The 25,668-nt window shown below is 41.8% G+C and overlaps 1 protein-coding gene across 1 annotated transcript in view; it reads left to right on the plus strand.

Moving 5' to 3' along the window:
• MYH15 (myosin heavy chain 15) overlaps positions 1-25,668 on the plus strand; it is a 64,177-nt gene that overhangs the window by 12,657 nt on the left and 25,852 nt on the right. Inside the window, exons 11-30 of the mRNA XM_083170789.1 lie at positions 1,938-2,041; positions 2,155-2,293; positions 4,660-4,778; positions 5,160-5,309; positions 5,992-6,162; positions 6,274-6,453; positions 6,712-6,844; positions 8,286-8,344; positions 9,347-9,434; positions 10,233-10,350; positions 10,988-11,111; positions 11,707-11,843; positions 15,890-16,145; positions 16,760-17,002; positions 20,155-20,331; positions 20,427-20,572; positions 23,010-23,100; positions 24,019-24,408; positions 24,837-24,963; positions 25,197-25,315. Coding sequence (XP_083026915.1) covers positions 1,938-2,041; positions 2,155-2,293; positions 4,660-4,778; positions 5,160-5,309; positions 5,992-6,162; positions 6,274-6,453; positions 6,712-6,844; positions 8,286-8,344; positions 9,347-9,434; positions 10,233-10,350; positions 10,988-11,111; positions 11,707-11,843; positions 15,890-16,145; positions 16,760-17,002; positions 20,155-20,331; positions 20,427-20,572; positions 23,010-23,100; positions 24,019-24,408; positions 24,837-24,963; positions 25,197-25,315 — 3,071 coding nt within the window. The remainder of the gene's footprint in view (positions 1-1,937; positions 2,042-2,154; positions 2,294-4,659; positions 4,779-5,159; positions 5,310-5,991; positions 6,163-6,273; positions 6,454-6,711; positions 6,845-8,285; positions 8,345-9,346; positions 9,435-10,232; positions 10,351-10,987; positions 11,112-11,706; positions 11,844-15,889; positions 16,146-16,759; positions 17,003-20,154; positions 20,332-20,426; positions 20,573-23,009; positions 23,101-24,018; positions 24,409-24,836; positions 24,964-25,196; positions 25,316-25,668) is intronic.

Raw genomic sequence — 25,668 nt, forward strand, 5'->3', positions numbered from 1 at the left:
GCCTTATTTTCTCTGTTTTTCGTTCTTAACCAAGACAAATATATGGAAATGTTACAAATAGTATGGGCCATTAACGAAAAATGATTACTGAATAACATTCTTGTCAGAACAGTCAACATAAATGCTGTCCACACAGAGGCCCTTATTCTGGTTCACTCACAAAGGCAAATTCCTTCTCAAATGGACAAAACCATTTGCACTGCAGTTGGGGCAGATGTAACTTGTGCAGAGAGAATTAGATTGGGGTGAGTTATGTTGTTTCTATGCAGGAACAATACCGTCTGCTTTATTTTTACACCGCAATATAGATATCAGTTTGAAGTAAAATCCCTCCCAAATCTACCTCTCTCTGCCCCCCCCCCCCACCCTCCCTCCAGCAGTGCACATGGTTTTGTCAATTTGAGAAGGAATTTGCCTTTGGGAGTGAACCAGAATAAGAGTCAGAGTCCTATCCATGTGTTGTTATTGTCCCAAGTGCTCACCTTAGTTGTGTGGTGTATTGTAAATTAGTATGAAATAAGTGTAAGCTTACACAAATTGTATATAAGTTTGTACAAGCTTACATTTATTTCATACTAACTTACAATACACCACACAACTAAGGTGAGCGCTTGGTACATCTTGTATTATTGATATTTATTTGAGATTGGACCACTCTACCGAGCAGCCCCTACGCACACATAACTTGAGCGTTGTAACCACCCACATTTCTGCATTAATACGTTTGTATCTATGATAGTTCTGGCAAATAGTCATAAAAAAGGATGACATATTACATATGGTATTACTCATTTAAGCAGTTGAGTATATCATCAATATTATTGTTATTTTTGTAAATACTATATCATAAAAACCTGGAAAATAATATGAAGCCACATTCTGAAAGTTAGACAGCCTTAAGGCCCCCTTAAGGTTCCCATACACTAGTAAGATTTATCTTCAGATCTGGCTGGTTGGAACAAAAACATGGTTATGGATGAGTGACAGTTTGACAGTTTTCCAGCATTTCCAAGCAAATGGTCAACTGTCATTTGCTCTCATCCATAACCATGTTTTTGTTCCAACCAGCCAGATCAATCTGCGTGTGTATGGCCACCTATGTCCAACAAGTTGGACCTGATTGACTTGAGATTTATCCTATGTGCAGGACGATCAATCTCTTGGTTAGACCCAGTGCGCACGGGATTGTGCATTGGGTCCTACACATCAGGCTCATCAGATTTGGTCATACAGGTACATCAGATTTGGTCAGATAAATTGGCCCAATCCATCTGAATTAGGTGAAATTTGAAAAAATCTCACAAGTGTAAGGGGGCCTTTAGTCTACTGCATTTGGGTATGTTATCTTAATATGTACAGTAGGTTGGACAGGAAAGCATAGCTATATATTAGAGTTCCTTTAGCTCCTGTCTGATCTCTCCTATCCTTGCCCAAATGTTTCCCAACCACGGTCATTACCATTCCACATTTTAGTGATATCCATGCTTGAGCATAGGTGGTTAAATCAAAATAACAGAGGTGCTCTTTAAGTCACCTGTACACACGTATGGCTATGCTTAAAATCTGGACTGTTAGTGTTCTTTGCCGACCATGGTTAGAAATCTAACAGGGATGGATTAAGGTTTGTGGGGGACCCGGGGCATCTAACTTGTAGTGGCCCCTACCAATAAAATTGTCAATATGATATTCTGGCATTGTTATTAAAAAGTATAATGTGTAAATTCTCCCATTACACACTGTAGTGAACCCAGGTCAATATATGGGACACAGAAGTCTGTGTGCACATTATGCTTCAGGCCCCGCATGCTGGTAATATACCTGTGAGGTGGCCCTCCTTGTGTGTGGGCCCCTGGTGACCACCCACCCTCCCTTATTAATCCCATACTGCCTGTATATAAATGCTAAATTGATTTTATGTATATTTTGGTGTTTTGCAGACATGCTCTTAGTTACCACAAACCCTTATGATTTCCACTTTAGCTCACAAGGAGTTGTAACAGTAGATAACTTGGATGATTGTGAAGAATTAATTGCAACTGATGTAAGTACTTACTGCTTGGAATAGGCAAAACCCCTGAAATAATCCATGCCGACCAGCAAAGGGTAACAAACAGCTTGGTTGTTGACCCAATGTTTTCCCGCTCTTTTCCACAGCAAGCGTTTGACATATTGGGGTTTATCCCTGAGGAGAAATATGGTTCTTTCAAATTGACAGGTGCAATAATGCATTTTGGAAACATGAAATTTAAACAAAAACAAAGGGAAGAACAAGCAGAGCCTGATGGCACTGAAAGTAAGGCAATCATCTGCTGACCGTATGTATATTGTCACTTTGTATAGTTAGAGAGTAGAAGGTGAACAAAGCCTTCGTATCATAGGAAACCAGGATACACTGATAGGAAAAGGAGGGGGGTGGAAAACCGACCTAAGCGCTTCCCTTATTCGGACACCAAGAGTGGTAATGAAGGGGGTGTATATATATGTATATACTTCCCTATCTGGGTCATGTGTCGGAAAGTTCCTTATTGTTTTCTACAGTACATCCAATCAGATTCTTCTCCATATATTGTACATGAAAAGAGTAAGAAAGGAACTAATGTGTATATCTGTTTTTAACGTCTCACAATCACTATGGTACGCTTGAGATACACTGACTTGACGCAGGATACACTGACTTGATTTGGAGTGAATCAGATTTATCATATAGATTATTGTTTTGGGGGTCTTGGATTCTATTATATAACAAACTAAATGGTTCCTAGTTTAATCAATTGTTTGCATTGTGTATTTAGCAGTTATTTAGTAGACTATGTATAAAAGATATTTGGCCAAATGTAATAGGATGTGAGAATCAGAAAGTGAGATTTTGGGAAAGTTTTCCCATTTTTATTTAAAACGACAATCATTTGCACTGCAAAACCCGGTTGATTTTGCCATGTAATTGTTGGCCTTTAAAAAAAATGGAGAAACTCTCCTAAAATCTCCCACTTTCTGATTCTCACACCCTATTATATTTGGCTCAATAGTTTTAAAAATAAAAAAATGTTAGCGAAAAGTAGCCTAGTGTATATTGTATATATGAGAGGTCACAGATAAAACCGCTGCCAGAAGGGCTTTTTCTGACACAGTTGTGTCCCTATTAGACTACACTCCTGCTGCACTCCTTCTTCTAGCCCAGGAGTTATATAGCAAACTGTGACTGCTGACATCACTGCCGATTTTGCTCAAGAGAATGTGCATGTCGTTTTGGAGTGCATGAGCCTGGCAGTACAGTGAAAATCCAGGAAAAAGAGAGTACCGATGTTTCCCTCTGGTCACCATTAGCTGATCTCTGAGTAACGATCTGTCCCCATGTGGCCCTCCTGGTTGTGGGGGCATGGGGAGGGGCATCCATAGCCATAGAATGGATTAATAGAACAGTGGTGTGTGGAGTTAATGCCACAATGTGATTTATTGTTACTGAGGTGGAGGGGGGATACTATTAAATTAAATTTTGCCATCGGGGAGTAGAAGGGTGGTAGAGGGGGACGTACAGACACTAAGGTGGTGGTTGCAAAACCATTAGGGGATCTATAACTATTGGGGGGATGGAGCTTAAAGCCATTAGGTGATCTATTGCTACTTGAGAATCTGTTGCCACTGGGGGGAAATCAAGTTTATTTTTCAATGAAGACCTAGGCACATTTTGAGGGTTACTTGACTCCTGTAGATGTTTTTTTTTCCTTTCACTAAAACATTTACAAATGCTTGTAAAAATATATGGTACTTGTGTACTAGCACGGCGCCCCCGACATCGCATACCAAAAGGCATGCGATGGTATGCGATTTGACGCGATATCGGGCAATGTTGGCCGATGTTGTACAATGTCATACAATTTCGTAATCGCATCGCATCCCATGCACCCGATGGCATGCGATGCGACGCGATTTTTAGCCCCTATGCCATGAAAAGATTGTTATAAGCACCCTAAAGTGTTCTTACAATGCTAAATGCACCCCCACGCCACCCCCCCACTATAAATGTGAACCTGAAGCGTGGCGAGCGCAGCGGTACGCGTCCTCCGACCTTTTCATACCCCCACTATCCACGTCGGCGTGGAGTTGAGAATAGAAAGTGTGGCGAGCCCGAAGCGTGGCGAGCGCAGCGGATACCTGTGAAGCCCGCGAGGGTACGGCGATACCTGTGAAGGTATCCGCGTCCGCTCGCCACGCTTTGGGCTCGGTGGCTCGCTGCGCTCGCCACACTTTCTATTCTCAACTCCACGCCGACGTGGATAGTGGGGGTATGAAAAGGTCGGAGGATGCGTACCGCTGTGCTCGCCACGCTTCGGGTTCACGTTTATAGTGGGGGGGGGGTGGCGTGGGGGTGCATTTAGCATTGTAAGCACCCTTTAGGGTGCTTATACAATCTTTTTATGTCATAGGGGGCAAAAAACGCGTTGCATCGCGTTGCATCGCATGCAATGTGGTTACGATATCGCACGACCAATATCGGGGGCGCCGTGCTAGTACACAAGTACCAAATATATATTTTTATTTAATTGAATCTTTAAAAATTGTCAGCAAATCTATGGTATATTTCAATACTATTATTTACTTTTTTGTTTATTGTATTGGGGTACTTTTTGAGTACCAACATTTTCATTTTTTTTTCATTAGGCACAGATAAAGCTGCTTATTTGATGGGGGTCAGCTCATCTGAGATGGTGAAAGGCCTGATGCATCCCAGAGTTAAAGTGGGCAATGAGTATGTGACCAAAGGTCAAACAGTAGAACAGGTGAGACCATCATTTAGAGGTACAGACATGCAGCCACTGTGTCATCTTTATAGACTTGGTCAACAGGGAGCAAACTGTATCAGTATATTTTTTTAAATACATTTCTTTAAAGTTTATAACTAATAGTTATAATAAGGTACCTTTCTAACATCACATTTTCCACCCACCTTTAGTACATTAGTTAGTTATGTTCATGGCATCTTTAATTTGCATTTATGAATGCTATAAAAAGTGCAGTAATTAATTCAATACAATACTCCTTTCACCGTCAGCATCAGACTGATACTAAAACTTTTTTTTATAGGTCCCATCTCACAGGTTGCAAACAACCTGTGAGATGGGCGCTCCTAATGATTCTTTTTTTGTGCTCTATGTCTCTAGGTCGTCTATTCAGTCGGAGCATTGGCCAAAGGCATCTATGACCGAATGTTTAAATGGCTTGTGGTTCGTATTAACAAGACACTGGATACAAAGTTACCCAGACAGTTCTTTATTGGTGTACTCGATATCGCTGGATTTGAGATTTTTGATGTAAGTCATGTTTTGTGGAGCTCCTCAGCAATCATAACTATAATGTGTGATAGTAAATGTATATCAAACGCATCTCCAGTTCAAATAATTTACTGTAGATGAAGTTGCATGCCAATGTAGTTTTCCTTTGTAGTATGAAGTATAGATTGTTATAAACTATTCCATAAATATGATGCATTAGCTATTTTAAACATAAAACATGCTGATTTAGGGGGTATCCTATTAGCAGCAACAATTGCTGATACCTTTGCCAGGGGCTATATAGTTTGCCTCAATGAAGCACACTTCTCCTGCCAATGCTGGTATTTATTGGGGATTATGGTTTGGGTGCTTTATGCATGGCCTACGAAAAACTGAACATCAGAGCCGTTATAACCCATGGGATCCCATGAATTTGGGTATTTTTTCAGCCAATAAAAATGGCCTCTAATTGAATACCGTAATATTGACCATCAGGTCGATTTTATTAGCCAAAAACGCAGTGCACGTAATTGGATCCCACCCTTAGTGGTTGATAGAAACCAATAGTGAGATGTTTTCCAATTCCATTGTGAGAATGTGTATGATATTAACATACATCTGATTGTTAAAATATTCTAGAAAGAAAATAAAAAGGCACAATTGTTGTACATGTAGATGTTTATCATTTAAAATGGCCTCTCATATAATATGTTCTATCCAGTTTAACAGCTTTGAACAACTCTGCATCAATTTTACAAATGAAAAGTTGCAACAGTTTTTCAATCATCACATGTTTGTGCTAGAACAAGAAGAATATAAGAAGGAAGGAATTGAGTGGGAGTTCATTGACTTTGGCCTAGATTTGCAGGCTTGCATTGACCTGATTGAAAAGGTAAAATGTTTAATTTCCTATATCTCTGTATTGGTTATTGAATACAATGAGTTTATTGTCATATTAATATATTGTTTTATATATAACATATATTTACATATATTTCTTTAGCCTATGGGAATTTTGTCAATACTTGAAGAGGAATGCATGTTTCCTAAGGCTACAGACATGTCTTTCAAGGCAAAGCTTTATGACAACCACCTAGGAAAATCACCCAACCTCCTAAAACCTAGAATGGACAAGAAGAGAAAATACGAAGCTCATTTTGAACTTGTCCACTATGCTGGAGTGGTAAGTGACAAAGATGCAAATGTAACAAGTCTTGGAGAGTGCTAAAGTGGAAGAGATAAGCTGCCTACCAATCAGGTCCTAACTAGCAGTTTTCAATCACAACCTGTAACATATGAATTAGGAGCTGTATTTGTCTCTCTCCACTTTGTCACTCTCCAAGGCTTTTGACCCTTACCACCAGTGATAATACGGCCCAGTGTTATTAAGTGAACATGCTTTCAATTCAGTAGTAATTTCACTCTACACTTGCTACTGTAGGTGCCATACAACATTAGTGGATGGTTGGAGAAGAACAAGGATCCACTTAATGAAACAGTAGTCCAGCTCTTCCAAAAGTCTTCCAACAAACTTCTGGCTTGCTTGTTTGAAAACTACATCTGTTCAGACAGTGGTTAGTACAACTATATTATGTGTAGAACTTGCTATGCTATATACATGCTTGTAATTATTATTATTTAACCATTAGTAAAAACTACATCTTAGTTCCTACTTTGAATGTTCCAAGCTATTTAGAGCAAAGTTTGGGTTTATTCCTAATCTTTGGTCCTGTTCCATAATTTCTTCCCATTTATATTCAGTGTACAGCTCATGTACATAATAAGTTAATATATCATGTAGGCAGGGTCGGCCCGAGCCTAGTTTTTTTGGTAAGCAAACATAGATTTTAGTGCCCACACTGTGTATATTGTGGGTGGAGCTACAATATGGGTGGAGTATCAATTGATACTTAAAAATAGGTACAGTGTGCGTCAAAAATTTAGGGTGTGGCCACATAATAGTAAAAATTCACATTACACTGCACAGTAGTGCCACTTAGACACACTGTGCCAGGTAGAGCCCTTTAGACACACTGCACCAGGATAACTCACACTGTAATGCCCATTACACATTGTGCCACACACAATAATGCCTATTACATATTGTGCCACACACCATAATGTCCATTACATATTATGCCACACACCCTGAGGCCCATTACATATTACACCACACACCATAATGGCCATTACATATTATGCCACATAAGTACCGCTTACCTACATGCTCATTGCTAGGGGTTTCTTGCTCAGTTATATGCTCAATGCCAGGGGGGTTTCATGCTTGTTGCCAAGGGGGTTTCATGCTTGTTGCCACATGGGATTGAAATGCTCATTGCCAAGGTGGATTACATGCTCATTGCCAAAGGGAGTTTAATGCTCATTGCCAAGTGGGAGTTGAATTCTTGTGAGCGGAGACAGCCAGGCGGGAGTGGTACTCAGCCTGGCTGTATTCAGAGCAGGTCCATGGCTATTTCAAATCTTGTCCCAGAGCACATGGTCCGGCAGCCAGTCATGAGCAGCAGTGCCCAGTAATGTGCCATAGTAATCAGGGCGCTGACAGCAATGAAGAAGGCCTCTATGGTGTCTTACATATGCGAGCACCTCGTGTGGGAAGTGGATGGGTCGCTGACATCCTCTGAAGTCAGCTAATGTCAGCTGCCCGCCCCCCCACAACAGCAACACCAGCCCATTACCATGAAAACGGCCAGTGGGAACGCCCATGAACTGCTGGTTGCTTCCTGCTTCACTCACCACCACCCCACACCCCTGCCTGCACTGCTAGGTGCGAACGGGACAGTGAACAAGCAGTTCGCGATGCCCACTCACATCCAGCTTCTGCACATGCGCAGAAATGTGGCTGCTCATGCGCAGACTCTGAACATCGCTCCCCTGTGCGTACACGCAGTAGAGCACGTAAATCAGAATCACCCCTATATGTATGGTCCAAATTGGCGATCAGATAGTGGCTCATTTACTGTTTGATCATCTGTTTCTTGTTGACAGCTGACCAAGGTGGAGAAAAAAAGCGCAAGAAAGGAGCCTCATTCCAGACCGTGTCATCTATGCACAAGGTCATTTTTTACTTTGCTCTTCTTACCTAACTGTGCTACCCTGGGGATAATTTGGCTACTGCTGTAGAGTACACTTATGAATAAAAACCTTAAATTGTTAACTGCAATGAATTGCTTTCTCTCTCTAAGTTTATGGTGAAATCAAGTGTCGTATGTACTTCCTATGACCTTTTTTCAACAAGTAACACAAAATCATTAGTATTCTGAGCAAAGCCCAATACACACTAAACGAGTCCCGCCAGTGCCGATATTGGGGATGGTGGGGTGCCAGCATCGGCAAGTGCATACAAACTTGCCGATGCCGGGGAGAAAAGGGAGCATTGGTGATGCTGCAGTATGGCTGTTGTTAAAGAGGACTCCCTCCTCTGAACCTGGTCAGACGAGGGAGGGGGTCATTAATGACGTGTTGGAGCGCGCAACGTTAACAATATTGAGTGTACAGACTAGGTGATATTGTGAACAATATCACCTAGTGCGTATGGTGCTTTACTGCTACATACAATTGGCACAGAAGATCTATTATCTGGAATTCATGGAACTTGCAGCTTTCAGTATTAGATTTTGCCATAGTTTAGAGCACCATACATGTAGTGTACTAAACTATCCAACAAAAGAAATTGCACAGCAGTGCTCCTCATAGTATAGTCTAATGCAGCACTCCTTACAGAGAATGTGAGTAGATTGCCAAAGTGATCATTTCAGAAGCGACTCACAGTGAATGTGAGTAGATTGCCAAATTTATCATTTCAGAGGCGAATCATTTCAAAACTGAGAAGGTATAGTATTCTGTGATATAATAATGATACAGTTTATCTGGTGGTATTGTATTAAAGTACCCTGAAAATCATTTGCAGTACTCCCCCATCACTCCTCTGTTTAATTATATTTTTCAGGTAGGATAATTGTTAAATTCTATTGTATAGTAAATGATATTTGTATATAATGGGCTTATTATTTTGCTTATTTTTTTCATAATATTAAGCACATTATTTTTTATTTCAGGAAAATCTGAATAAATTAATGACCAATCTCAAATCAACATCACCACATTTTGTACGCTGCATTATTCCGAATGAAACGAAGACTCCAGGTAATTATTCCTTATCTAATCAATCTTTGGACCTGATTCTGGTTGACTTGGTAAGCTGCCAAGATCGCCGGGTGTTCCCATGTTGGAGCACCCCCCTCCCCCTGTGTGAGTGCCACACCGACAGTGCAGGTCGGTGAAGACGCCTGCACAGAAGCCCTGCACATGCGCATATGTGCAAACACGCAGGGGACCAATCAAATCAGAATCAGGGGCTTTGTCTATTACATCTTGAAACCTAGCATTTGCAGATGTCATTGCTCCATCACCGTGGCAGGAACGGCTCTGGGCTGCATGGGAGATCTTGCGGTGCTAGCAAGATCTTCCACATGCCCATTGGAGCTGGTTGGAAGGAGACACATAGCCTAGTGCTGATGCGTTATTTACTCTATCAGGGACCGCCAGAGGTAGGGGTTTTGACTCCCCTTCTCTGGCAAACTAGATGTTCTTACGTCTTGTCGCTATTGCTTCCTGCTTTGCCTTGGTAAAGAGGTGAAGCAGGAAATGCTATACTGGCACAATCTGTGCAGATATAATACAACTATCTCTGTGTATTCCAGCATTTACAGTCACTCTAACCTCAAACGGGTTCAATACTTATTGTGACAAGTACTTAGGTTTGCCTATGTTAAACAAATAATTAGGCCATTCTATTTAAGCTTAAAGTAAATTCACCTGCTTTCTGACATTAGTATTGACTATTAATAGATAGAAAGCAGCTCTAACGCATAACGCATATATGTTAATCTTCCAAAGACTAGTTCATGATTTAGACTGATGGTTATATTGAATGGCTTTTAGGTGCAATGGATCCTTTCCTGGTTCTTCATCAGCTCCGTTGCAATGGCGTCTTAGAAGGAATTCGTATTTGCCGCAAAGGTTTTCCAAATAGAGTTTACTATGCTGACTTCAAACAGAGGTAATAAATCATGCATACAGTATATGGCAAATAAAAAAAAAATCTTACTTTGAACAATAGAGTACTGTAATGTCATTATTTATTACCAGTTCAAATACACATATTCTCACAGGAAAACTGCTTCTATCCTTGTATAGACTCAATCTACACTTACAATCAGAGAGGTAGAATGTACGAGAGAGTCGTCACAGGACAAGCATTATATTGTATTTGAGTGCTGGCTGTGGAAGTTATTGTATAATTGTAATGTGTGTGTATATATATATATTTCCAGTTATGTGAATAGCGCATACATACAGTACTGTATTCCGCAGCGCTTTACAGAGAATATTTGAACATTCACATCAGTCCCTGCCCCAATGGAACTTACAATCTACATTCCAGAACATATGTACACACACACACACATTTGTTCTATGGTTAATTTTGTTGGGAGCCAATTTTGTTGTAATACCAAATAGTATAGTAACTTTATATTTATTAGCTTAAAAACAGAATTATTACATTAGCAAAACTAAGAAATAACCTTCACTTTGGTTGTTACCCACTTGTAAATATAACTTACCATGGAAGGAAAATTAATATCCCTACTTTAGGTTTTATCACATCTGTCTACTCTACTGATTGGTTTTGGCAGGTACCGCATTCTGAATCCTAATGCTATCCCAGAGGACAAGTTTGTAGACAGCAGAAAAGCATCCGAAAAACTCTTGGGGACTTTGGACATTGATCATACTCAGTATCGATTTGGGCATACAAAGGTGATTTACATTTAAGTTAATAATTATCCTATATATGCTGTATATATGCCACTGTGCCCAAAGTGGAAATAGTATATATCAGGGATAGCCAAATCCAGTCCTCGAGAGCTAACGTTTTCTAGGTTTCCTCACAGATTCATAAGTAATTAGCTCCACCTGTGGATCATTTATTATGTCAGCAAGTAATGAGTGCACCTGTGCCCCAGCTTGGTGGTCTAGAAAATGTGAACTGTTGGTAGCGCTCGAGGACTGGAGTTGGCTACCACTGGTCTATATCATCCAAACAGACTGAGCAGACTTATACCAAATTAAATTCAGTACATCAAGATGCTATGCAACTAAATGTACTGAGTTTTCTTTTTTATACAAATCCGATGAGTGCAGAGTTTGTTCGGATGATATACACGATTTCTACTATGGACACAGTGGCAGTCTATAATATATTATTTATACTATGCCTACACATGTATTTATATATGGTATCTTTGCTCTGTATGGCACAGCAAAACTTTGTGTGGTATCTTATAAATACATGCTAATAATAATAGCACAAACATGCCTTCCATGTTATGAAGTGTGCTTGCGTATGTACTAGGTGTTTTTCAAGGCTGGTCTCTTAGGACATCTGGAAGAAATGCGAGATGAAAGATTATCTAAGATTCTCACATTAATCCAAGCAAGAGCCCGGGGAAAACTAATGAGAATTGAATTCCAGAAGATTTTAGAAAGAAGGTAAAAGAGCACTGAAACATTGCATGCATTCATAATGAGATCCGTTTGCATGCACAGTAACCATGCGATGGTTAACTGTAATCAGCACTCACACATACTGCTTTCAATGTTCAGACAAATCATTTGAATCATGAAACATGTTGTAAACTAGTTTTATCTGATAAACTCAAGAACAAAATGCATGTAATGCAAGCAAGAGTCCTAATTGTCTCATCCAGTTAGCAGTCGAAACCAAATCCGCGGAAAACAGCCCAATTTCCAAGCGAAATTGGGGCTGCGGATGGCAACAACACACAGGTTTCACTGAACCAGTGTGTTTCCATGAGAAAATGTATTTTTTTGGCAGGCAATTGAATAGCATGAAAAAAAATATATATATATATATATAATTTCCAAATGAAAAGAGCACTCAGGAGACTTGTTCATCGGTACAACATGTAACTGTATTCACGGTATAAACAGCCGTTTTCGGGACCGCAGCCCCTTCGTCAGATACCTACAGCAGTTAAACACATACACAATCCCCCCTACATATACCCCATCACTCACCTGGTCCCGGCGTCGCTGCACGCTGAATCCGTCACGCCGGAAGTCGTCAGATGCCGCACTTCCGGTTACAGCCAGCGCGAAACCATGGTGACCGCATAGCTTGCGTGTCACCTGGCTTACACTGCGTTCCACAGACTGCCCCATCCGCCTTGACTCCAACAGCGTTGCCCGGACAGCGGAGCAGCACAGAACCCGATGGCAATCTAAATACAGAAAAGGGAAGCACATTACACATACAATAAATGAAAACAGATACATATACAAACAAGCATAGAAACGGATAGTACAACACACAACCTGTAAAAGTAGTTAATGAAAGGAGTTCCAATTGATCTTGTCATTCAGGCCCCCCGGTCTGGTGGTGCCCAAGCGCAAGATCCACTGGGACTCTCTAATAATCAATGATTTGACACGATCACCCCCTCTCAATGACAGAGGGACATGATCTATGATAAAGTATTTTAAATCTTCAAGCGTGTGACCCGCCGCCTTAAAGTGACGCGGCACGGGTTGGTCTACTTCCTTGCCACGTAGAGTCAGACCAATGGCAGACCTATGTGCGGCCATCCTCTCCTTGAATTTGCGAGAGGTCTGGCCCACATATAGTAAGCCACAGGGGCAAGTGACAATATATACCACAAAGGTGGTATTGCATGTGAGGACATGCCTGATGTCATAGCTACTGTCACATGCAATCATATATGAACATGTGATGCAATTAAAACATTTATAGCAACCTGGAGGCTTCACATACACATTAGCCATGGGACGCTCAACTTTAGTGACATCAGCATGTACAAGGCGGTCCCTTAAATTTCTGCCACGTCGATATGACAGTAGCGGTTTGGACTGGGAAAGCATGTTAAGGTCCTTATCGGTACCCACTACCTTAACATGCTTTCCCAGTCCAAACCGCTACTGTCATATCGACGTGGCAGAAATTTAACGGACCGCCTTGTAAATGCTGATGTCACTAAAGTTGAGCGTCCCATGGCTAATGTGTATGTGAAGCCTCCAGGTTGCTATAAATGTTTTAATTGCATCACATGTTCATATATGATTGCATGCAAATCATTTCCCCACCCCCATTGTGACCGTAGCTATGACATCAGGCATGTCCTCACATGCAATACCACCTTTGTGGTATATATTGTCACTTGCCCCTGTGGCTTACTATATGTGGGCCAGACCTCTCGCAAATTCAAGGAGAGGATGGCCGCACATAGGTCTGCCATTGGTCTGACTCTACGTGGCAAGGAAGTAGACCAACCCGTGCCGCGTCACTTTAAGGCGGCGGGTCACACGCTTGAAGATTTAAAATACTTTATCATAGATCATGTCCCTCTGTCATTGAGAGGGGGTGATCGTGTCAAATCATTGATTATTAGAGAGTCCCAGTGGATCTTGCGCTTGGGCACCACCAGATCGGGGGGCCTGAATGACAAGATCAATTGGAACTCCTTTCATTAATTACTTTTACAGGTTGTGTGTTGTACTATCCGTTTCTATGCTTGTTTGTATATGTATCTGTTTTCATTTATTGTATGTGTAATGTGCTTCCCTTTTCTGTATTTAGATTGCCATCGGGTTCTGTGCTGCTCCGCTGTCCGGGCAACGCTGTTGGAGTCAAGGCGGATGGGGCAGTCTGTGGAACGCAGTGTAAGCCAGGTGACACGCAAGCTATGCGGTCACCATGGTTTCGCGCTGGCTATAACCGGAAGTGCGGCATCTGACGACTTCCGGCGTGACGGATTCAGCGTGCAGCGATGCCGGGACCAGGTGAGTGATGGGGTATATGTAGGGGGGATTGTGTATGTGTTTAACTGCTGTAGGTATCTGACGAAGGGGCTGCGGTCCCGAAAACGGCTGTTTATACCGTGAATACAGTTACATGTTGTACCGATGAACAAGTCTCCTGAGTGCTCTTTTCATTTGGAAATTGGATGTGCTATTATCGTGGCACCGGGAGCAGGTGATTCTATCAGAGTGCCAGCATAAGTGGATTGCTATATATATATATATATATATATATATATATATATATATATATATATATATATATATATATAGAACAAAAAGGGGTACCCTTTCAATGCGCTATAAGTTGTGGGTGGGCAGCGACTTAGTTAGTCCCCCCTGTTAGTGGGGGAGATGGGGAAGAAATGGATAGCGAGAAACAAAGTGCGCCCCTAATAGGAAGTATCCACCACCAAATATCAAAAAGTAACAATCAAATTACTGTTCAACAGTTTTAATACAAATTTTAAAATAACAATAAAACACTTTTCATCTGTGCGGAGTCATTGATTCAATTTCGGTCAAATGCAAGGAAAACCCAACACGTTTCAACGTTAAAACGACTTACTCAGGGGTAACTTTCCGTAGGTAACTTAACCTTGAATAAGGGTGTTTTACTTCAGATGTCAAATAACTTTTCTGACCCAGTGTGAAAAGGTATAAGAGTAGATCCTTTGGAGATCTTAAACTTGATGCATGACTGCATCTAAAACATAATCATTTTCCATATAGGACCCTTTTTTTTTTAGAAAAAAGGGGGGAATGGCCTGAAAGGATTCAGACAGATTCCTATAGTATCATCAGGTTCTGTCTAAATCCTTTCAGGACATTCCCCTCTTTTTTCTAAAAAAAACAGTACAGTAATTTGATTACTTTTTTTGATATTTGGTGGTGGATACTTTCTATTAGGGGCGCACTTTGTTTCTCGCTATCTATCTATCTATCTATATATATATATTTTTTTTTTATTTATTTTTTTTTGTGGAATATCAGAAAAAATTGCATTAAACAGAGGTTTTACGCACCCGATGACTTTTCACCACTAATTGGATACACCCCCTTGTTTTCTACACAGAGTGGAAGCATTCATTTTATTGGCTAATCCAATCATACAAATGCATCTTAATAATTCACTTGGAACCAAAGCTAACATTAATACCAATTATCGGTAGGCAAAGTTTGGGTTTGCCTTGTAAATGATTGCATCTTTAAAAAAAAGTCTGAGATTGTCTGGCATACTACACCTTCAGCAAAATCGGACCCCATTACCTATGCCTCCTGGTAAGTTACTAGGCTGTACTCTCATCAATATTAACCCTTTAAGCCAGGCTTTCCCAACCACGGTCCTCAAGGCACACCAACAGTGCAGGTTTTAGTGATATCCAGGCTTCAGCACAGATGGTTTAATCAGAATCACTCAGGTACTAATTAAGTCACCTGTGCTCAGGCCTGGATATCACTAAAAACTGCACTGTTGCCTTGAGGACCATGGTTGGGAATGCCTGCTTTAAGCAAATCAATTTGGATGTAATTGAATAGCAGTCTAGGAAATGTGCAATGAGAACTTTTGTTTCCCAATGAATCTGTAGCAAGCCATGTTGCTGGTAATTACTTTTAATATACAATTAAATATACATATTATTGTTCCCGATAGTGGACAGAAATAACACTATTTGTTTTTTTGCTGTGCTCTTTATAAGGGATGCATTGCTGGTTATCCAATGGAACATTCGTGCTTTTATGGCTGTCAAAAATTGGCCATGGATGAAGCTTTTCTTCAAGATTAAGCCTTTGTTAAAGTCAGCAGAAACTGAGAAAGAAATGGCAAATATGAAGGATGAGTTCCTGAAGCTTAAAGAAGCACTTGAAAAATCAGAAGCCAGAAGGAAAGAACTTGAGGAAAAGCAAGTCACCTTGGTGCAAGAGAAAAATGATCTGACTCTTCAGTTACAAGCGGTAAGAATACCTAGATCCTGCGCACAGTGCAACCGATGTAGTGAATCTTTTCTGAAGTAAAATACGCGTATTCATGCTGTCTATGTGCACAGAAAATCTGCTTTCATGCTTGTATAGTTTCTGCCATATTCTACACTTAAACTTAAGGCCTGATTCAGAGTGGCTCGCTAAGCAGCATTTTTCCACTGCTTAGCGTGCAGCTAAATGCTGCCCACCGCCTGCCAAACGCCCGCCACCAGCGCCGCACGAGTGTGTAACTTTCTAGGGGGCTGAAGCTGTTCACTGGTGGGGGTTTGCACATGTGCAGAAATGCACATGCGCAAACCAAACCATCGATCCTTAATCGTCCCCCTAGAGAGGTAATTATTGATTGAAATCTTTCAAAAACTCATGTGGGTAACATGAAAGTAATAAACCCTGAAAGTATGTCCCACTCAACATACCTAAATGAATCATATACAGTTGAAATTTGTAATATAAAAGTATACTTATGTCATGGATCTACTGTAGGTAGACCAAATTTTAATAGATCACTCACTCACACACTAAATAAAACAATAATGTACAGTGACTAGTAAAAAAAATGCTTAAACAGGGTTCGTGAACTTTTGTAGGAGCAAGACACCCTGGCTGATGCAGAGGAACGATGTGACCTATTAATTAAATCTAAGATCCAAATGGAATCTAAAATTAAAGACCTCACAGAACGTATAGAGGACGAGGAGGAAATGAACTCAGAGCTGACTTCTAAGAAAAGAAAACTTGAGGACGAGTGCTCAGAACTTAAGAAGGACATCGATGATCTGGAGATAACATTAGCAAAAGCAGAAAAAGAAAAGCATGCAACGGAAAATAAGGTACATTCTATTGTATTCCATTTCCAACAATGGGGATCTTATTTACAATACAGCATAACATTTCTGTCAGTAGACCACATTATGTTTTCCAGGGGCCTCACCATTGTTTGATCTATAGGGAGGAGGATGTGGCTGCATATTATGGTTTTAAAAAGCAAAGGATGACATGTTGTAAGTGGCCAGATCCCTTAAAAAGAAAATTAATGGGAAGTGATTCTGTCCTTGCTCTAATAAATAATTAGTGTCTGTCACTGGGAAAGGGAATCTGCTCTTCTTCATAGTCATATAAAGCACTGGCGTAACTATAAGGCTGCAGCCCCCGCGGTGGCGGGGAGGCGCCGGGGGTCTGCGGGCGCTATTTTTTCTCCGCCAGCTCCCCACTGCTTTTGGGTGCAGCCGGGAGCTGGCAGGGGGGTCCGTGCGGCGCGGAGGTACCTGTATTTAGGGAGAGCCTGGAGGTCCCTGCGCCTGCGGCGCTGAGTATGATGTTGCCAGCCGGGGTCCCTGCAGTGAAGTGAAAATAACGTGCTATCTCTGCCGGAGATAGCGCGTTATTTCCATTTCACTGCAGGGACCCCGGCAACATCATACTCAGCGCCGCAGGCCCAGGGACCTCCAGGCTCTCCCTGAATACAGGTACCTCCGCGCCGCACGGACCCCCCTGTCAGCTCCCCAGGGGGGTCTTTTAACGGGGGGCAGCGGCAAAATTGTCTCGGCGGGGGGGAGCAAAATTTTTCGTTACGCCACTGATATAAAGGACCACCTGCTCTACATGGTCACAGAAAGGATCACCTGCTCTACATAGTCACAAGAAGGACCACCTGCACTATGTAGTCATGGAAAGGACCACCTGTTCTACATGGTTACAGAAAGGACCACCTGCTCTACATGGTTACAGTAAGGACCACCTGTTCTACATAGTCACAGAAAGGACCACCCTCTTTACACAGTCACAGAAAGGACCATCCTCTCTACAGAGTCACAGAAAGGACCACCCTCTCTACACAGTCACAGAAAGGGCCACCTGCTCTACAGAGTCACAGAAAGGACCACCTGCTCTACGCAGTTACAGAAAGGACCACCTGCTCTACGCAGTTACAGAAAGGACCACCTCCTCTACAGAGTCACAGAAAGGACCACCTCCTCTACAGAGTCACAGAAAGGACCACCTCCTCTACAGAGTCACAGAAAGGACCACCTCCTCTACAGAGTCACAGAAAGGACCACCTGCTCTACAGAGTCACAGAAAGGACCTCCTCCTCTACAGAGTCACAGAAAGGACCTCCTCCTCTACAGAGTCACAGAAAGGACCACCTCCTCTACAGAGTCACAGAAAGGACCACCTCCTCTACAGAGTCACAGAAAGGACCACCTCCTCTACAGAGTCACAGAAAGGACCACCTCCTCTACAGAGTCACAGAAAGGACCACCTACTCTACAGAGTCACAGAAAGGACGACCTGCTCTACAGAGTCACAGAATGGACCACCTGCTCTACATAGTCACAGAATGGACCACCTGCTCTACATAGTCACAGAAAAGGACCACCTGCTCTACATAGTCACAAGAAGGACCACCTGCACTATGTAGTCACAGAAAGGACCACCTGTTCTACATGGTTACAGAAAGGACCACCTGCTCTACATGGTTACAGAAAGGACCACCTGTTCTACATAGTCACAGAAAGGACCACCCTCTTTACACAGTCACAGAAAGGACCATCCGCTCTACAGAGTCACAGAAAGGACCACCCTCTCTACACAGTCACAGAAAGGACCACCTGCTCTACAGAGTCACAGAAAGGACCACCTGCTCTACGCAGTTACAGAAAGGACCACCTCCTCTACAGAGTCACAGAAAGGACCACCTCCTCTACAGAGTCACAGAAAGGACCACCTCCTCTACAGAGTCACAGAAAGGACCACCTCCTCTACAGAGTCACAGAAAGGACCACCTGCTCTACAGAGTCACAGAAAGGACCTCCTCCTCTACAGAGTCACAGAAAGGAGCACCTCCTCTACAGAGTCACAGAAAGGACCACCTCCTCTACAGAGTCACAGAAAGGACCACCTCCTCTACAGAGTCACAGAAAGGACCACCTCCTCTACAGAGTCACAGAAAGGACGACCTGCTCTACAGAGTCACAGAATGGACCATCTGCTCTACATAGTCACAGAATGGACCACCTGCTCTACATAGTCACAGAAAAGGACCACCTGCTCTACATAGTCACAAGAAGGACCACCTGCACTATGTAGTCACAGAAAGGACCACCTGTTCTACATGGTTACAGAAAGGATCACCTGCTCTACATGGTTACAGAAAGGACCACCTGCTCTACATGGTTACAGAAAGGACCACCTGTTCTACATAGTCACAGAAAGGACCACCCTCTTTACACAGTCACAGAAAGGACCATCCGCTCTACAGAGTCACAGAAAGGACCACCCTCTCTACACAGTCACAGAAAGGACCACCTGCTCTACAGAGTCACAGAAAGGACCACCTGCTCTACGCAGTTACAGAAAGGACCACCTCCTCTACAGAGTCACAGAAAGGACCACCTCCTCTACAGAGTCACAGAAAGGACCACCTCCTCTACAGAGTCACAGAAAGGACCACCTCCTCTACAGAGTCACAGAAAGGACCACCTGCTCTACAGAGTCACAGAAAGGACCTCCTCCTCTACAGAGTCACAGAAAGGACCACCTCCTCTACAGAGCCACAGAAAGGACCACCTCCTCTACAGAGTCACAGAAAGGACCACCTGCTCTATAGAGTCACAGAATGGACCACCTGTTCTACATAGTCACAGAAAGGACCACCTGCTCTACAGTCACAGAAAGGACCACCTGCTCTACAGTTACAGAAAGGACCACCTGCTCTACATAGTTACAGAAATGGCCACATCATGAATATTAAATATTAATGGTTTAAGAACATAATAAATCTACATTCCATAATGAATATCATGTTTTCAATAATAGCCTAATTTCTAGCTAGATTTTGTGTATAATAAACTGAAGTTAGGTTAGCACAGGTAAATATTTGTTTAATTTGCCACTCTGATATATTATATTGATTACTGTATATATGTTTGTGCATCTGCATAGCCATATAGTCAACATATTTAACTCCTCAACATTCCTACAGGTAAAAAACTTGACTGAAGAAATGGCAGCTCTTGATGAAACAATTACTAAGCTAACAAGAGAGAAGAAAGCTTTGCAGGAGGCACATCAGCAGACTCTAGATGACCTTCAGGCAGAAGAAGACAAAGTTAACAGCCTGACAAAACTAAAAACAAAGCTGGAACAACAAGTGGATGATGTAAGAGTTCAAAGATACTTGTGATTAACTGTGTGCTTTTAACACAATACCAGCTGCAATTAAATAATCAATAAGTCTTTCTCCTTATTTTTCAGCTTGAGGGCTCTTTAGAGCAAGAAAAGAAGGTCAGGATGGATCTTGAAAGGGCAAAACGTAAGCTGGAGGGGGATCTCAAGATGACACAAGAGAGTCTAATGGATACAGAAAATGATAAGCAGCAGTTGGATGAGAAACTAAAAAAGTAAGGATATTATTCCAGGATGAACCTTACACACTAAAAAAATTCATTGGATGTTGTTTACAGGTTAAAAGGAAAGATCTAGGGCCAGGATATACACTTTATGTAAATATGAATCTGTTTGTCCATCATTTGTTTACATACTGTAGCTGAAAGTTCCAATGCTACTTGTGGATGTTTGTTCACACAGGTGCTTTGAGCTACATTTTGTAAGCTTGAGGTCTAGTATAAAATTGTGCACATGACTTCAGTGAATGTAAAACTTCAAAGTCCAGACTACCATTGCTTTCTGACAACCTATTCGTTTAACTGACTCTTCTAGTGCTCTTTCAGTTCTACTCAATGAACCATGTATTTCTTAGTTTGAGGAGATGAGTATAAAGAAGCCTATACACGCTCCGATCCTGGCGGTGCGATGTGTGCGATGAGGTGCGTGCTCCCGCGGCACCTCATCGCACAGTACAAAAAGTATGTGCTGCACATACTTTTTGTACTTGCTTTTCATCACATCGCATAGCATGCACAAGGCATGCACAAGGCATGCAATGCGATGTGATAGATGCTATTTTAGCCCAGAGCGCATGCCGGGATCGGAGCGTGTATGGGCACCTTTCGGAAACATTATGGCTTTCCTTTCCAAATGTCACATGTTTACATATTACAGTATGTGATTACTAATACACATGGTTCAAAATGATTCCTATTAAAAGTATTAAGACCGCCAATTGATCACCCCGAAGCACGTATGAAACTCATTCTGCTACATCTGAAAATGCACAGGCTCCATCCACATATTCAGTTCCATACTATAGAAGAAATGTAAAAGGTTACAAGATTACATAAATTTGATTGATTAAATTAATCTTGCCAAGGTTCGCAGCAACTTTTGGGCAAACTTGAGTGTAAACTCACCAAATGTGATAAACTGCAAGTTCAAGGCTACATGAGCAGTCATTCAGTAATGGTTTCCAGATTAGGAACCATATTCACTAGCATTAAAGTTTTTCCAGCATGTTTGTTGGAGACATGCTATTTATTAACGAAAACATGGAAATTGCTTGACTCCCCTAATTTACTAGTACTAGGCTTGACTAGCCTTGGCTAATGGAACCAAAAAGGTGAGCCTGTAATATGGATCCCCTCGCCATCATTCCACCAACTGGGCACAACAATTTATTCAGATTGCTGGAGTAAATCATAGGTATAACTTTGTGGACCAGGACACAGGTGTTCACACACAAAATATAGAACGCCTTTGGGGCTCATGCAAATGGCGCAATAAGGGCCAAAGAGGCACAGCACATCACCATTTGCAGTCATACTTGCAGGAATTTATGTGGCGTAAGACTTTGGGTGCTGATAATGCATTCGAGCGTATCCTTCACGCACTGTCTCTGCGTCACGACTGATTGTTTTAAAAAGTTTTTTGGTTCATGATTTGTTCTAATTAATGTTGTTCTACTTGATTCATTGTTATTATTGTAATTATTTATTGTGATTAATTTATTTAATGACATTTAATTATTATTTATTAAGTAAATTCCAGTTAATCGTTAACACATGTCGTCATTACTGTGTCAGATGTATGATATGGCAGGTGTGAATGTGTTCCTTAAACACCCTCACTATTCACGTCACCCCGAAGCGTGGCGAGGGGACGCGTTACGCGTCCTCCCGACTTTTTCATATCCCCACTATCCACGTCGGCGTGGAGTTTATTTTATATAGTGTGGCGAGCGCAGCAAGCCACCGAGTCCGAATTGTGGCGAGGGGACTCGGAATACATGTAAAGTAATCCTTGTCCCCTTGTGGGGCTCGGTGGCTCGCTGCGCGCGCCACACTATTTAAAATCAGCTCCACGGCAACGTGGATAGTGGGTTGGTATGAAAAAGTCGGGAAGACACGTAACTTGTCCCCTCGCCACGCTTCAGGGTGACGTGGATAGTGGGGTGTGAAAAATACAATTGCATCACATATACATATACACAATGTATATGTATATGTGATGCAATTGTACCCACATTGGGTTTTGTTGCATCACATATACGCATACACAGGGGGTTTAGTAGTAAATCGCAACGCACAGAAAATCGCATGCGATTTCATGCGATTTTTAGTGTCATGCGGTGTGATGCGAACAGGGTACAGTGAATAAATTAACTAGTGAGATTGCATCGCATGCCACGAAAACGTGCCATGCGATGCGATTTCACTACGCAGAATAGCCCACTAAGAAAGTAGTGTAGTGGGCGCTGTGATAATACACAAGTACCGTATAATTAATATTGTTTTTTAGAGGTGGACTACTGGCTCTAGCAAGGCTCCCATAATGACACTTGTAGAGCCTACACTATTGTGGTTCAATTTTATTTACTTTACGTTATTGCTAAAAGTGGTACAACTCTTGCTGACTATAGTTTTTACTTTCTCATTTGAACAGGAAGGAATTTGAAATCAATCAGCTGACATCTAAAATTGAAGATGAACAATCCATTGTCATTCAGCTCCAGAAAAAAATAAAGGAGCTTCAAGTAAGCAGAATTACATTAAAATCCACTGTAATTATTGTAGTAAATGAATGCCCCCTTAAATAAAGTGGTCTGTGAAGATGCAAAGTATCCATGGTTGTTCCTCTATCAACCAGGAAAACATATGTGCTGTGTGTGAGTTGTATACAATTGTTAATAGTAAAAAATGTATCATATTAAGGGGGGTATTCAATCACCGGCGACCATCTCCTCACGGGGGAGATGGCCGCCGGGCCCTATTCCATGCTGTCTTCTCCGACAGCATTGAGCAGGGTTTCTCGGCAGAACGAGCCCGACATCACAAGCTGTTGGGCTTGTTCTGCCGAGAACAGCCGGGAAGTGAGGAGCTGCCAGCTGCAGCTCCTCACTTCCCGGCCGCAACTTGCGGCCACGCCCCTTTCTCGCTCCCCGGCAGGCAGGACATTGAATCCTGCCTGCATGTTCTCGGTCGAGCTGACCGAGAACGGGGATCCCTTAGCTTGCTCGACAGCCATGAACGGGACAGGGTCACGGCGGGGGGGGGGATCCCTAAGACTTTTAAAAACAGACCGCTGTTGTCTAATGCCCTGTACACACGATGCGATTTAGGGCAATTTTTTATTCGATTTTTATAGTCAAAATTGAATTGGTATTGAACAGTTTTCAGCCTCATTTGATCCTGATTTGATACCAATGCGCACTCCCATTCAGTCTATATCAAATAGAAAAACACACTGTCCAGGCAAGACTATATAGTAGAGATCTGTACTATATAGTCAAAATCGAATGGATACACTGCCACGTGCTTCGATCCCGAGTCGATCCCGATATAGTTATACAAAACATGAATGTAATGAGGGGAAAACTTATTTTAAAATTTTCCAGGTATATTCCCCCTTTTTTTATTTTATTTCTTGTAATGTTGCTGCTATTTCCTTTCAGGCTCGTATAGAAGAGTTAGAAGAAGAACTGGAAGCAGAACGAGCGGCACGGGCCAAGGTAGAGAAACAGAGGTCAGATCTCTCAAGAGAGTTAGAAGAATTAAGTGAGAGGCTGGAAGAAGCAGGAGGAGCAACATCTGCCCAGCTGGAAATGAACAAGAAACGGGAAGCAGAGTACCTGAAGATGCGCAGAGATCTGGAAGAAGCCACTTTACATCATGAGGCTACTGCCGCAGCACTGAGGAAGAAGCATGCAGACAGCGTGTCAGAGCTCGGGGAGCAGATTGACAATCTCCAAAGGGTCAAACAGAAACTAGAGAAAGAGAAGAGTGAACTCAAATTGGAGGCAGATGATCTGTCATCAAATATAGAACAGTTGGCCAAATCTAAGGTAATATAAATTTAGGCACAACGGTCATGCTATCACAGGGGTTCTCAAACTCGATCCTCAGGACCACACACAATTCACGTATTTTAGGTCACCCGGCAGGTGCACCGGTGCATTCATTACTCATTGATACATATTTCACCTGTGATTCTGTGAGGAGACCTGCAAAACATGCACTTTGTGGGGTTCTGAGGACTGAGTTTGATAACCTGTGCTCTATCATATATGTTTAGATTAGTTACTGTGTATTATGCAAAAATATGTTTTACAAAGAGAAAATATAACATATTTTCCCTCTGTGTGCATGAGTATTACATGTCTGGTGGCGAGAGAAATGGAAACTAATACTGTAGCTGCATTATAACACTGACTACAAAGGTTTTATAGGAAAGATGTTCCATTTTAACGTGAACCTATATAATTGGATACAGGCCATATCAGAGAAACTTTGCCGCACATACGAAGACCAGCTTAATGAAGCCAAGGCCAAAGTGGATGAAATGACCCGTCAAGTGATTGACCTCACCACTAACAAAGGAAGACTTCAGACTGAAAATGGTGAGAGCTATAATAAAGATTTTTGTGCCCTGTACACTATGAAAAGCATATGAAAATATCTGTATATATAGATAAGCAGTCAGGAATATTCTCACTGCCTAGAATGACAAGCCATCACTGTCACACGGCACATGATCTGCAATGTCATTTATCCTAACTTTTAATACATTTATATTTTACAATATTATTATAAAAAAATAATGAACTCCTTTTTTTGAAACTTTACAAAACAGGAGAATTTTCCAGACTCCTTGAAGAGAAGGAATCTTTAATAAGCCAACTATCCCGGGGAAAATCTTCATTTACTCAGCAAATTGAGGAACTGAGAAGACAACTTGATGAAGAAACAAAAGTAATATATGTAGAACAGTATCTATTTTCATACAACACACGCATGTCCGGTTATTTGGACAATACTGTAATACTTAATAATAAATCTGTATAAAAATATGTATTTATATATTGTGACAAGGAATCAAATACGCTTGATAAGTTGAAGTCTTGGTCTTTATTTTGTAGCAGGCCAGGTAATCAAGGAATTAGCAAGGAAGGTTACAGCATTGCAGCATACAGATGTCACAGCATACCACAAACTCTTTACAAAGCTCCAGTGGTTCCTACCATAGCCCACACCCCAGCCTATCACTTGGGCAACTATTCCCATCAAGAGCAATGACCCTCTGCCCTGGAAACTCTTATATCAGG

Source organism: Crinia signifera, chromosome 2 (genome assembly GCF_055691185.1).
Source record: "Crinia signifera chromosome 2, ASM5569118v1, whole genome shotgun sequence".
NCBI lineage: Eukaryota > Metazoa > Chordata > Amphibia > Anura > Myobatrachidae > Crinia > Crinia signifera.